Raw genomic sequence first — 14,334 nt, forward strand, 5'->3', positions numbered from 1 at the left:
TCCCCGACTCCCTCCTCCGCTCTGGCCCGCGCGCCGGCACCTCCAGCAGGCGCCCCAGCGGAGTCCCAGCCCTGCCAGCGAGGTGCCCGGAGGGCGGCGTGCGCTCTCAGAGGCTGAGCTCGCCAAAGTCCGTTCAGAGCAGGGCTGGCGCCTGCCGTGCGCCGGGGACCCCGAGGGCGCTCAGCGGGGCGGCTCAGCGCAGGGCCGGGAACCGGGAAACCCACTGCTCCGCGCCGGACCTTGCGGGTGGTCTCTGCCCCAGAGGGCGGACTCTCGCAGACCCGGGGAGTTCTGTTTTTCGCAGGGTCTCTCTGGGCTTTCCCCAGCCAGATCCCAAAGCAGCCCCGCTGCGGGGCTTCCCTTGCCCCGGGAGCACGCGGTGCCCCAAAACACCAGCGTCAGCCCGGCCGCAGGGCAGCTCCCTGGGAGACGCTCTTCCGCCTGTTTACGGACCCCCGCATCGGAAGTCGCCATTCTTTTCTGGGGCCATTCTGTCGTTACCGAATCATTTCTTCGGAAAAACGCCAGTGTATTTGCTCACGTGGCCCCGAAACGAGTGAGCGCACCTAGGCGTCCTGGTGTGTGTCCGCGCCGGGGTTCTGTGAGCATGCGCACAGGGAGAGGCTCGGGGCGGGGCGGGTCCTCGACGGCCCCCATGTCCTCCCCACGCTCGGTTCGCTGCGCCCGCAAACGTGGCGAGGCCCCTGCGCGGACAGGGCCACGGGGAGGCAGGCCGCCCCCCGGCGAGGCCGTTCCTCTCCAGAGTCACTGAGCCCCTGTCTGTTCCCACCTCACCTCCTAGTCCGGAGGGCAGGACCAGGAGCGCAGGAAGACAAAGCGGAGGGGAGACCTGTACTCCATCCAGACCTCTCTCATCGTGGCCGCGCTCAAGAAGATGCTGCCCATCGGTTTGAATATGTGCACGCCGGGCGATCAGGAGCTCATCTCCCTGGCCAAGGCCCGATACGGCTCCGTAAGTCCCGCGCGTGCTCCGCTGAGCACGTCATGCAGGTGCTGCTGCTGGCGGCCGCCCACCGTCTGAAGGGTCGTCCTCCTCCCTGCGCGGTGGGGCTGGGGGTGCAGATGAACAGAAACCGAGGTGCGCGCCGGCAACACAGCCCCATCTCTGAAGCTGGTTTGAGAGCACGTGCCCTTTGAACAAGTCTGTCGTTTTTTTTCTTTTGTTCTTAAAATAAAGATGCCAGCAAAACTGTCCATTTGCTGTCCGTCCCTCCCTGCACCCTACTTTACATTTCCGTAGTGACCTCTAAGAATAAAATTTAACCTCTCTTTCCACAGAGGGACACAGATGAAGAGGTGAAAGAACATCTGCGGAATAACCTGCACCTGCAGGAGAAGGTGATGTGGCAGGAAGGCAGCTCACGCAGGCTTCCCTTTGACTGTAGGGTGCCATCCTCCCATTTAGTTGACTAAAGCTCTCTTTAATGTGTTCTAAAACAGTCTCCGAGTGCTGGTGTTTGATTGGTAGGACTAGCTCTCTGCCTTTAATTTTCACTTTTGTTTGGGGGTGTAGGGAAGCGTTTTTGCCCGTAGTTTTTGTTCTTTCCTTTACTGCTACAAAGAGGGTGCAAAGAGGCATTTAATGAAGCTTGCCTTCCCACCTACCAGTGTGTGAACATCCCGCCATAGCAGGGGGTTAGATTAGGTCTCAGATTTACTGACTGTGAGCCTTGTTAAACAGGGTAATGGACACCTGGGGGAGTTTTAGCATACCCTGATCTAGATATTTGGAAACAAAGTAACTCTATTGGAATTGGTATAAACCAAAAAACAAAACAAAACAAACAAAAAAAACTTTGATTTTAAAAGCTATTTGAGATTTTTTTTCCAGGCCTGTGAATCTGAACTACTCTTTCCTCAGATACATTATGCTACGATGGAGGATTAAGCTGACACAACCACTTCTTTCCATCCCAAACATATGGGGGTAGTGGGGAAAATATACTACCAAAAAAGGCAGTAAAAAGAAATCCCAAGTGCCAGAATAAGGGAGACACCCTAAATCACAGGAATGAGGAGAAGTTGATGCAGTTGGGAAAACTTCATTGAGCTTTCTGAACCACATATGTATCTTAGAGGCTGGGGTTTTTAAGAACCTTAAAGGAAGAAGAGTGTGGATCCTAATTACCAGTGCTGGGCACAGATGCGGAGCCAGAAACTTACATAAAATTAGCCTTAAACCAGTAAAACCTCTAAATCTCCTGCAGAGACAACCATAAAACCACTCGGAGACTCTCCACCTCTTAGGATATGGTCTGACATGCCAATAAATAAAACTCCTCCTGAAGCCAAAGTCAAGCTTAAGAAAAAAAAAGGGGGGGGATGAAAGAAAATCCACCACCATTAGAGAGTCAGAAAATGCAACAAAGGGAAGAACTCAAGCCTAAGGAACTGAAGAAAGCAATTTAAAAATAAGTGTGATTGGAGTACTTAGAGTTTAACATAGCAGTGATACCCATAAGGAAAGCCTTGGACATTATTATTTTTATTTTTAATTTTTTTTAGGATTTTATTTTTTTAAGCAATCTCTATACCCAACATGGGGCTCAAACTCACAACCCCAAGATCAAGATTTGCATGCTCCACCAACTGAGCCAGCCAAGTGCCCCTGGACATTATTTTTCTTTTTAAGGAGAATGGATATGGGATTGAAAAAAAGCCATATAGTGATTACAAAAATTAAAAGTATTCATTAAAATTAAAAATCCAATTTATAAGTTAAAAAAACAACAGGCGGGGCACCTGGGTGGCACAGCGGTTAAGCGTCTGCCTTCGGCTCAGGGCATGATCCCAGCGTTATGGGATCGAGCCCCACATCAGGCTCCTCCGCTATGAGCCTGCTTCTTCCTCTCCCACTCCCCCTGCTTGTGTTCCCTCTCTCGCTGGCTGTCTCTCTCTGTCAAATAAATAAATAAAATCTTTAAAAAAAAAAAAAAAAAAAACAACAACCAGGCTAGGCACAGCTGAAAAGAGAATTTATGAATTGGAAGATTGCTTTCAGGAAATTAGAACGTAGTACAGAGAGAGAGGGGTGGAAATATGACACGAGTTAAGAGATGCAGGCTAGAGTGAACAGTTCCTATATAGATCCACAGTGTTTCAATGAAGATAATAGAGAAAACGAGAAAGAAGCAATGATACAAGAGTCTCAATTCCTCTGGAACCATGTGAGGAATAAAGGCTTTTCAATACAAGAGGGACAGGATATTGCTCACCTGGTGTGTGCTTTAATTTTCAGTCCGATGACCCAGCAGTAAAGTGGCAACTGAACCTCTACAAAGATGTTTTAAAGAGTGAAGAACCTTTCAATCCAGAAAAGACCGTAGAGCGTGTACAGAGAATTTCGGCAGCTGTCTTCCACCTGGAGCAGGTAAGGAGCATCTACCCTGCAGAGTGAGGAAGCAAGACCACCCTGGAAAATGTAAAGCTCCTCTCCACACTCAGCTCTTAGTTAGGAGTGTTCTGGTAAGACCCAGAGCAAGGAACAAGGATCACCCCAGCCCACCCCCAAATGTCACCTTGGTGCNCAGCCCCCCCCCAAATGTCCCCTTGGTGCCTCATGGTAGCAGACTCCTCAATTCTTTCCCTTCTGAGCTTTTTTTTTTTTTTTTAACCAATTTTTGCCATTAGATCAAATGACCCATTCAAATCCCTCACCCAGTTGTGAGGCTGCCCTTAGGTAAAAACTGTCCAAAAGCAGTTGGGAGAAGGAAGAAAACCTGAGACTGCCACTAACCCAATCATTTGCTGCTGGGTACCTTTTGCTGACTATAGTTGAGAAATCAAAATTCATCCAGGATTGAGAAGTCTGGGCCACAGGCAACTACCTCCTGCCACTCAGTTAGCCTAGTGCGCACCTGCCCATGTGATTTCTTCTCAGGTGGAACAGCCTTTGAGGTCCAAGAAGGCGGTCTGGCACAAACTGTTGTCAAAGCAGCGGAAACGGGCAGTGGTGGCCTGTTTCAGGATGGCCCCTCTCTACAACCTGCCCAGGCAAGTATTCTGTCCTTTTCTTCTGGCATGGGAGCCAGCGATGGCAATTAAGCTATCCTCCCACAGCTGTGCTGCCTTCTGGCACGGACACTCATGATCCAAGGGGTAGAAATTGGAGTCCCCCATCCATGACGCCATTACAGTCTGTGTACAGTATAACGTCCTAAGGGAATCCAGGTAAGCAGAAAGCTGAGAACAGATGTGCTTCCCTAGGGCCCCATGCCTGCCTTAGCTCACCATTTTATACCTTAAAGTCAGCCCAGTGAGCATATGGAAGCTCTTGGTTTTCCTGAGGTGGGGTTCTTTGTGAGGAAGTAAAGGAACCCTGGAAAAATAACTTTTTCTAAAGTGCTTTACCCCAGATTCCATGAACAGATCAAACGAATTTCTATGCTGAGGTACTTGGATGGCCCCCAGATTAGTGTGTTTCCTCAGCAGGTACAGAAATGTAACTGGAGAATCCTTGAGCACAGTGTATTTACCTTCAAGATAAAGAAAGGACACTGGCTAAAGATGTCCCAAGAGGCCATGTTGCCTGTTGCCTCATCTGCGTGGTTAGTCTATACGCTGCAGTCAGAAATATGCAAAGGCTTTTCTGCAATGTGGTGTATTAACATAGAGCAGAGTATCCGTGCAGACTGGGCAAATGTTGACCACTGAGACTTGACTCATTGTCATTGGTGATGTGGCAACACTCCCATCCTCAGACTGATTGCGGAGTCCACAAGGTCAGGCCTGTGATCAGTAAGCAACACTGCACATTGAATATCAGCCTCTGCTCCATCAACTTGCAGATCAATATGAACCATCCTCCCCTGGTCAGGAAGAATAAACTGATGCAGAAAAGTATTTCGGAATCCCATGTAAATAAAGGTTTCCTTGGAATACGAGCTAAAAGTCTATTCCTATGCTTGACACTTGCTTTCATCAGACTGTGCTTCCTGGCCATTGTCCAGAGTGCCCTGTCACCTGCCCTGAGCCAGCTGGCCAACTGAGCTTTCCCATTAGGGCCTTGGAAGATAGTGAAGAATCATGACCTCTGAGACACACACCTGCTCCTATAAGTCTTTTGAGAGAACAGACTAGTGTCTTTGGAAGAGGATGAGATGCCACAAAATCAGGTAGAATTCATGAATAAAAAGCAGAAAAATTCAGACCAATAGTCATGGCTATGAAGGCCACAGGTGTCCCGGCAACAAAGTGAAATTCATAGTCCAGTAGAGAAAGCAAAAATCCACGGGATTTTTGTCTGTTTCCTAGTAGTGGTGAAACATCAAAAAGCATTCACTTTCCTCTCTGGCAGAGGTTTAGGCCTAATGTGCTAATTGGACCTCCAGGAGGGCTCAGTTCTAAGCATGGCTCCAGGCCCAGCAAGGCCAAAATTACATCTCACAAAACAAGCATTATTTTCTAAATCCACTGGAAACGTTAGTACCATTCTCATGTATCGGTTGCTCCTTCAGCAATTCTGCCCCTGTATGGGCAACAGTAAGTCGAGGGATTCACCATGTCTTGAATGAAATATGGCCAGCCCCACCCCTAGCCATGCCTGGATTTCTCCCTAGCATGGAGGAGCATAGGTAGATTTTATAACAACAATAATAAAAACTAAGAAGCTGGTGGTAAAGATCACTCCCTTCTCCGTCTTGTCATGGTCTAAACTGCATGGAGTTCTCCATATTAAAGGGCTAAAGGGATTTATTTTATTATGTGCAAACTGTTTCTCTGGTGTTAGTTTTTAAAAGACAACCTGTGTGCTTTTCTCCAGACACAAAATTAACAATTTCTTCCTGAGCACCTTTCAACGGGTTTGGCTGGAAAAAGTTAATGAAAAAACTCAGTATGACAGGCTTATACCCATTTTAATGGTAATGTAACCTGTGGAGAGACCTGCTCATTTTCTGCACACTCCTCCTTTCTTGATCATGTTTTAACATTACCATAAAAACCCAAATTTGTACAATTTTTTAAAAGAACTCTGATTGGTCAGAACTTGAAGAAAGATGCCAAGGGTTGTGTTCTTCTGGAAACCATGGCCAGGTCTGGATGATTCTGGTGTGGACCTGCATCTTACTTTTCTCTCCTTTCCTCCTCACCACTATCCTTACATTTGGTAATCAGCTAACTGCTGTTCAGTGCTTTATTCCCAGGAGTTAGTCCTGGCTTATAGAGAGTGAGTGGCTCCTGAAAGTTATTCAGTGTTCCCAGATACTAGGGCCACCGCCGGAATCCATGGGGCACACAGAATTTATGCTGTCAGCACAGCACACCTGAGTCTTGCCTTCCTAAGTAAATGCTGGAGTACCTTGGAGGTGTAGTTCCTTGGAGACCCTATTCAAGTCCCATGCTTTCCTGCTTTCAGTCGATCTGGGACTAAACCACTCACCATCAGCACAACTAAGATGGGATTACCTGGGCAGGTTATCCGCGGAAAGTGATAACCACATTGCCATATTAAGCAAATCCTTCAGGACCATTTCTTGGTCCAATGAATTCCTTCTCATTAGAGGAGAGATGTGATAAAGACCCCCTGTGACCAGAGAAGGATTACAGTTACCACCTGGTCCCCCACTAATCATGTTAGCTCCTTCAGAAGGTGTTCTAGACATTCGCAAACTGGCATGTTAGAGGGTTCTGGTTTCTTCAAAACAAATGCTGCTGGTGGACCGCTGGCTACCCTGACCAATCAGACGACGAGAATTGTACAAAAGTCTGTCCTGCTTACTAACCGTTAACCACCCAGACTAAAACAAGGTGTCCCACGGATCCCTCTTGACCTCACTCTCAACCCTTCTGCTCAGGCACCGCTCCATTAACCTCTTCCTCCATGGCTATCAGAGATTTTGGATAGAAACAGAGGAGTATTCCTTTGAAGAGAAACTAGTACAGGACTTGGCTGTAAGTACTGACTCAGCTGGAAGCAGATATGGGTGTGAATGAATCTGACTTTTGTATATGTGTGTGTGTTCTAACAGTTAAACATTCACAAAGAATCGGGCGTATCAATTTGGGGAGAACTAACTATAAATTATCAGAGGAGGCCCTGCTAATGGCCATGAGAGCCAGAGGATGAATTTCACTTGGAGGTGCTAGTACTGTTATCACCCTCATCATCATTATTAACAACTAATGTTTCTTGGGACACGCAGCCGTGCGCTGGGAAGTTCATGCTAAGTTAAGTTCTGAGCACCATCAGTTGCAAGAGGCCATCCCGCCCTACCAGGCCCTGCATTTCTGGTCAGCAGCTCTGCTTTAGGGAAGGCACATCTGAATCCCCTTCCTGCATCTTACGTTTCTGTATCCAGCCCTTCAGAAAATTTGTCATGCCCTGTTTCTAACAGACTTCATGCTCTAAAACACCTTAGAACAACATACAAGGGGGAAAACCTTACTGCAGAAGCACCGCAGAGACTCCTCATGGTACAGACAGAAAATAAACCCTTCTCTCCTTTGGCCAACCCACGGTTCTTTTTTTTGTTTTTGTTTTTAAATCCTTCTTATTTCTCCCATTTATGTTTTCTCTTATCCCTTACTCTCTCTGTTAATCTTGTTCTGTGTGTCTCACACTCAGTCTTTCTCCTGTTTCTTTCTCTTTTCCTATCTCCCTCTGTTTCTTTTCCTTCTCCCCTCTTTTTTGCTTTTAATTCTTTGTCTCTCATTTTTCTCCCATTTGTCTTCTTGCCCTTTGTTCTTTTCCTGTAGTACCATCAGTGAGAATGACAGTTCCTTGGTTTTCCCAGTTCCTTGATTAGTGTGAAGTTGACAACAAGCATCACTTCAGCCCTCCACTTCTGAGCCATTCACGCAGACTGTGTAGTTCTCACCAATTTACTGAATATGGTACACCCTGCAGGCTCTGCCACTGCTAGTAACTCACTTTTACCTCCTACATCAGACGCTATTTCCTTTTCTGTAAAAGGAGATTGAGAAAAGATTTAATATGAGGAGAAGCTGCAAAGATTGCAGCTCAGGATGGCATCTCTCAGGAACAATAAGATTTTTAGAATCAGCAGTGAAGTTAGGAAAGAAGTGGTTAGCTGGGTTGAGTCTAGGATAGTATCAGACTCCAAATGGCCCCAGTGCTTTATAACTTTTGCCCCATCCGTGTTTCCAGCCCAACTCTCCAAGAGAAATTTCAGGTATTGGCTGAGAGATCCAGCCTCTCAGGGGACTCTCCAGAGCTTCCCTCCTGAACTTGGGTGCCCAGGGCTTGCATGAGAGTTCTGCTGGGGGGGAGTGGGGAGTGGTCTGCAGCTCCTACCCTATGGTCAGGCTTTTGCTTTTCCTTTCATCTTGTTTGTACCTAAAATTGCAATGTTTCTTTGATTGCCTGAAAAAAATATATATTTGTGTCCCAAACCTTGCATCCTAGGGCTTCTTGTCCTGAAATAAACATATGACAGAGTGGTGTCTCTTTGTGCTTTTATCGGATGCACTCTGTGCTTTGCGCTTTACCTTCTCTTTGTTCGCATGCATTTGTGTGGCATGTGCTGAAATCCATGCCTAAAACCCGTCTGCATTGGTTTGTGTAGAAATCCCCCAAGGTGGAAGAGGAGGAGGAGGAGGAGGAGACGGAAAAGCAGCCAGATCCACTTCATCAGATCATTCTCCATTTTAGCCGCAATGCTCTCACGGAGAGGAGGTCAGCACCACCAGAGCTCCCTGCTTCTCCCAGGCACGGTTCTGCCAGCCCCACACCTTCGTCTCATGGATGGCAGTGCCTGGAAAGGGGATCCCAGATTTGAGCACCCCTCCTTGCTGCCCTGTTTTTTGGCCACCAAGAAACATCTAGGCAAACTATATAAGCCACAGCACTCTTGTTGTCTCAGCCAGACATGGAGGCTGAAGATTAGCCTGAAACTATAGCCTTCATTCCTGAATTCCATCAGCCAATGCTGATTCAGATTTTCAGAGGGGTTTCTAAGAATCTGGGTAGGGGAAGGAGTTTTCTAATTAATTCTCTGGCACCTATAACTTAAGATCTCTGTGGCTCTTAGTCTTTTCTGCTGGGTCCAAAAAGTAGCCTGCTAAATATCTCCTCCATTCTTTCCAGCAAATTGGAAGACGACCCCTTGTACACGTCCTATTCCAGCATGATGGCCAAGGTACACCTGCGTTTCTGCCCATTGTTTCAGTCTGTCTTCCCTTTTACCTCTGCGGACACACAGAAACTGTCATTTTGAACAGCAGGGTTTAGGACTCAGTCATGACCTGGGCTCCAGGCACCGCACAATTCATGTACCACAGGGGGGACATTAGCAAGCCATGCCACCACCCTCGTAAGGAGGGCTTGAAGCTTAGAAACAGTGGGTGCCAGTGGCTCGGTCACATGGTAGTTCCAGGCCAGCTATGTGGAGTTTAGGCATACATCCTTATATATGACATACATCCTTATGTATGACAACATCCTTATGTATGTATGTACATCCTTATGTATACATATGTATGTATGTATGTATGTACATCCTTATGTATGACAACATTGAGAGCACATCCAAAAGTTGAAAGTATCTGCAGGTGAAGGAAGTCAGTACATTTGGAAATAGGCTTTAGAAACTGGAACGGGATCCTAGTCCTCTGGCAAAGGTAGAGTGACATTATTCCTATGTCACAGAGAGGGACAGCAGCCTCCAGAAGGCTGGTGGTAAGGAAGAAACCTTCTTCCTTACCTTCTCTTCAAACAAGAAACCTTGACATCAGGCAGAAAGAGGGATTTGTGGGGTTACGGGAGCACCTGTTCCTTTACTTGCTGTACCAGAGTCACAACGGGAAGGGGCACCTTAGGATTCACATCCTACGTATCTCCAGTCTTCTTGCCAAGCCCATGGTTCTTATGTAGAAAGGGACAGCCCCTGCACCCCTGGCTGCATGTACACCAGAACTTTACTGGGTAGAAGAGTTCAGGTCTGTCGTTAAACCCTATAGGTCCCGGTTGGCTGTGCGAGCTTGTGTCCCCACTTCTCGATTCTGGACCCCTTGGTAACTGCAATGAAGACATTTTGAGTGGACTGTTGCCCTGCAGTGGTCAAAATGTTCTCGTGTTCTTGGTTTTACCAAGTGCTGAGGTCCTGAGGTGCCTGTGAACTACATCCTGTCCCCCGCCCTTGCTCAGTAAAACAGTCTTGTTTATTAGACTCACCTTTCTTTTGTCTCCTCCCTTCCCTCCTCCATGGAATCCAGAGTTGTCAGAGTGGGGAAGACGAAGAAGAGGAGGAAGACAAGGAAAAAACATTTGAAGTAAGTTTTTACCAAGATTGAAGACAGGGCCATCCACCAAAGCCAAAGCCAACTGGCAGGCTTGAGAGGCGGGTGCTGACATGAACCACGTGCCTCACCCACCGCATGTATCTGGCGGCAGATACACAAGTCTGAGCGCACGAAGCATGCACGTTAGCCGTGGTTCTCTCGTCGGTCTTCCAGCCTAATGAAAGGTAGCAGGCAGTCAGTCCGACAGCAACCTCCCCCACCGCCCCATCATGTGTTGGTTCTTCTGGGAAATTATTCACTGCTCCCCAAATATGGTAGTAACAGGTGCCAGAGAATGACAAATTCAAACATCCAAAAATGAAAACTCAAAGCAATGGAGACTCTGGGATGGTTTTTGCATCACTATTCTATAAATATCATTAATAGCAATTTTGATTTTGAGGCAGTGCGGGACATGGAATCTCCCAAGATAAAACCGTATTAATTTACTGGTATTCTCTCTATAGACAAAGTACGTAACCATAAAAGTAAATTAATACAATTATGGTTCTGGAAGGCCTTGGCATTCTAGTATTCCATATCTGGTAGGGTCTCTGTTAACAGTGATCTGAGCATTCTAGATAAATGGGTGTTTTCTGCATTCAGACAGGCTTCAGCTGACCCGTATGATGGAACATTGAAAACAAACACATTTTAGCCTGGGGTCACTTCCTAGAATGAGAGTATTACAGGGGAATGGGCTATGTTTCCTACCAGTGCAAAAAGTAGAAAAGTCATCATCAAACTATGAGTGAATTGTGGATGGACAGTTTTGGAAAGCTGCCGTAGTGTCTGGAAAAACTTCAGAAGTCTTCTTTATCCAAAATTATGTGTGCTGCCTTCCTTAGGCAAGTGAAGATTCTCTTGGCTTACCTTAGCGTGGCAAGCGGCCTGAGGATAAACAAATCTTTCCCTGCCTTATTTTTTTTCCAGGAGAAAGAAATGGAAAAGCAGAAAACCCTCTACCAACAAGCGAGGCTGCATGAGCGTGGAGCCGCAGAGATGGTCCTTCAGATGATAAGCGCCAGCAAAGGTGATTCCATGATTTTGTGGATGGGCCCCTGTGGCTCCCACAGAGACAGCATGCTGTGACGTGAGGTCGTTATTAAAGAGCCCTGATAAAGCCCCGTCGATGTGATTTACCCTGTTTCCTTGGTGATTCAATGGAATCTTCCCCGTGGCAGGTGAGATGAGCCCCATGGTGGTTGAGACTCTGAAGCTGGGGATCGCCATTCTAAATGGGGGCAACGCTGGTGTACAACAGGTATGGGGGACTCCCAGTGGGTCGTGCAGACTTCTCAGGGTATGCCCATTGGACGGCTGTCACGCTCCGGGGAGGTGTTGGCTCCGCTGCAGAGGGCCCACCCACAATCACCCTTGCTGGTGTTTGTCCTTAGTGGCCAATTATATCAGCGTAGCTGGGAACACAGATAAAACCAGAGCTGGGAGTTTATAGACAAATGTGTACTTGACAAAGACAGTTTATCTGGGGTTCAAAGCAAAAAACGTTTAGTTTTTTCATCATTAGATGATTTTTTGCACAGAGAGGGTCTAAGGGAAGTTTTCTAAGCCTAGGTTTGTATTTATCATTTTACCTGTTAGTGTCTTACCACGAATAAGGAGCCTNTTTTTTCATCATTAGATGATTTTTTGCACAGAGAGGGTCTAAGGGAAGTTTTCTAAGCCTAGGTTTGTATTTTATCATTTTACCTGTTAGTGTCTTACCACGAATAAGGAGCCCAGTCAGTTAAATGGAGTTCATAGCCCCAAACACCTGTTGTCTGTTCATTCGTTTGTTTATTCATTCAGTCACGGTGTTGTGATTGCTGACTGTGCACCAAGGTCAGGCTCTGTTCTGGGATGGAGGCTGTAGCAGATGCAGCTAAACACCCCTGCCACCATGCATTCAATGAGACAACACGCAGAAGCATAGTGTGGATTCCTGTTACATGGAATCCATTCAACAGTCTGAATTGAAACTGGAGACAGGAATATTCTGGTGTCTCTGGGGGCACTCCGGGCTCTGGCTGAAAGCATCTGTGTGCACAGGAAAGTGACATTTCAAAGACTTTTGGCATTTGTGAGGGTTATATCACAGTGCCCGTGAGAATCTCCAAATTTATAACTACCACTATTACATGTAATTTGTCCCAGCCTTTAACTCATCCCAAACAAATTTGTCACAAAAGAATTACCATTTTCTAAAACACCTTTCACTTTCTGTTCTCTTCCATTACCACCCCATCAGCTGATTTTTCTTGCAGGACCTTTTTTTTTTTTTTTCATTTTTATGATCTCAGAAAAAGTTCCTGCCTTCCCAGTAATGGAGAACAGAGAAAACAAAGTCTGATTGTGAAAGATACTGAGCTCTCAACTAGGCTTATTACTGGCTAAGCTCCCTTGCTCAGTGCACCAAACTCAACTCCTGACTTTCTCAGATTATACTTCAGCAACATTTTGCTAGATCACAGTCCTGATGTTTATTCCCAATGGGAAAGGCTTCAAACAGTAAATCTATGAACATCAGTGATCTACCATACTGCCCTTAGCCGAAATACCAGTGGACCTTTAGAAAATAAAATATCCAGAAAATACGTAAATAAAATAAAATGTCCACCCAAAGAGACTCTGGTTCCATAGGAAGAGGGCAGGTGGGGCTCAGGCCCATGGAAGGTTTAAATCCACAGGCAGTTCTAATGCTGATCCAACTTTACAAACCACCACCCTGGATATGGCTCCATGTGACTGAGACTTGACATTTCTCTATTACAATTGGGAGGGTCACTACTTGTGGCATAATTTACATCGCTCTTCCTTTTAAAAATGTGTTTCTCTTATAGAAAATGCTAGATTACCTGAAGGAGAAAAAGGATGCCGGATTCTTTCAAAGCCTTTCTGGTCTTATGCAGTCTTGCAGGTAAATATGGGAAAACCACCTATAGCAATTTTTTTCTACTCAGAAGAAAGAGAAATGGGGTGGAGGGGGGACTACAGAATAAACTAGCTTATCATGGAATTGTTGAGGAAGGACTTACCTGCTTTAAAAAGCTAAGAGGATGGGNTCACTGCTCCCCAAATATGGTAGTAACAGGTGCCAGAGAATGACAAATTCAAACATCCAAAAATGAAAACTCAAAGCAATGGAGACTCTGGGATGGTTTTTGCATCACTATTCTATAAATATCATTAATAGCAATTTTGATTTTGAGGCAGTGCGGGACATGGAATCTCCCAAGATAAAACCGTATTAATTTACTGGTATTCTCTCTATAGACAAAGTACGTAACCATAAAAGTAAATTAATACAATTATGGTTCTGGAAGGCCTTGGCATTCTAGTATTCCATATCTGGTAGGGTCTCTGTTAACAGTGATCTGAGCATTCTAGATAAATGGGTGTTTTCTGCATTCAGACAGGCTTCAGCTGACCCGTATGATGGAACATTGAAAACAAACACATTTTAGCCTGGGGTCACTTCCTAGAATGAGAGTATTACAGGGGAATGGGCTATGTTTCCTACCAGTGCAAAAAGTAGAAAAGTCATCATCAAACTATGAGTGAATTGTGGATGGACAGTTTTGGAAAGCTGCCGTAGTGTCTGGAAAAACTTCAGAAGTCTTCTTTATCCAAAATTATGTGTGCTGCCTTCCTTAGGCAAGTGAAGATTCTCTTGGCTTACCTTAGCGTGGCAAGCGGCCTGAGGATAAACAAATCTTTCCCTGCCTTATTTTTTTTCCAGGAGAAAGAAATGGAAAAGCAGAAAACCCTCTACCAACAAGCGAGGCTGCATGAGCGTGGAGCCGCAGAGATGGTCCTTCAGATGATAAGCGCCAGCAAAGGTGATTCCATGATTTTGTGGATGGGCCCCTGTGGCTCCCACAGAGACAGCATGCTGTGACGTGAGGTCGTTATTAAAGAGCCCTGATAAAGCCCCGTCGATGTGATTTACCCTGTTTCCTTGGTGATTCAATGGAATCTTCCCCGTGGCAGGTGAGATGAGCCCCATGGTGGTTGAGACTCTGAAGCTGGGGATCGCCATTCTGAATGGGGGCAACGCTGGTGTACAACAGGTAT

The 14,334-nt window shown here is 46.2% G+C and overlaps 1 protein-coding gene across 1 annotated transcript in view; it reads left to right on the plus strand.

The window, feature by feature from the left end:
• Positions 1 to 14,334, plus strand: part of RYR3 (ryanodine receptor 3) — a 541,796-nt gene that overhangs the window by 486,159 nt on the left and 41,303 nt on the right. The window contains exons 71-80 of the mRNA XM_034661206.1: positions 803 to 973; positions 1,300 to 1,359; positions 3,260 to 3,391; positions 3,902 to 4,014; positions 6,816 to 6,912; positions 8,547 to 8,656; positions 9,068 to 9,119; positions 10,195 to 10,251; positions 11,194 to 11,293; positions 11,445 to 11,524. Coding sequence (XP_034517097.1) covers positions 803 to 973; positions 1,300 to 1,359; positions 3,260 to 3,391; positions 3,902 to 4,014; positions 6,816 to 6,912; positions 8,547 to 8,656; positions 9,068 to 9,119; positions 10,195 to 10,251; positions 11,194 to 11,293; positions 11,445 to 11,524 — 972 coding nt within the window. The remainder of the gene's footprint in view (positions 1 to 802; positions 974 to 1,299; positions 1,360 to 3,259; positions 3,392 to 3,901; positions 4,015 to 6,815; positions 6,913 to 8,546; positions 8,657 to 9,067; positions 9,120 to 10,194; positions 10,252 to 11,193; positions 11,294 to 11,444; positions 11,525 to 14,334) is intronic.

Source organism: Ailuropoda melanoleuca, chromosome 5, assembly GCF_002007445.2.
Source record: "Ailuropoda melanoleuca isolate Jingjing chromosome 5, ASM200744v2, whole genome shotgun sequence".
NCBI lineage: Eukaryota > Metazoa > Chordata > Mammalia > Carnivora > Ursidae > Ailuropoda > Ailuropoda melanoleuca.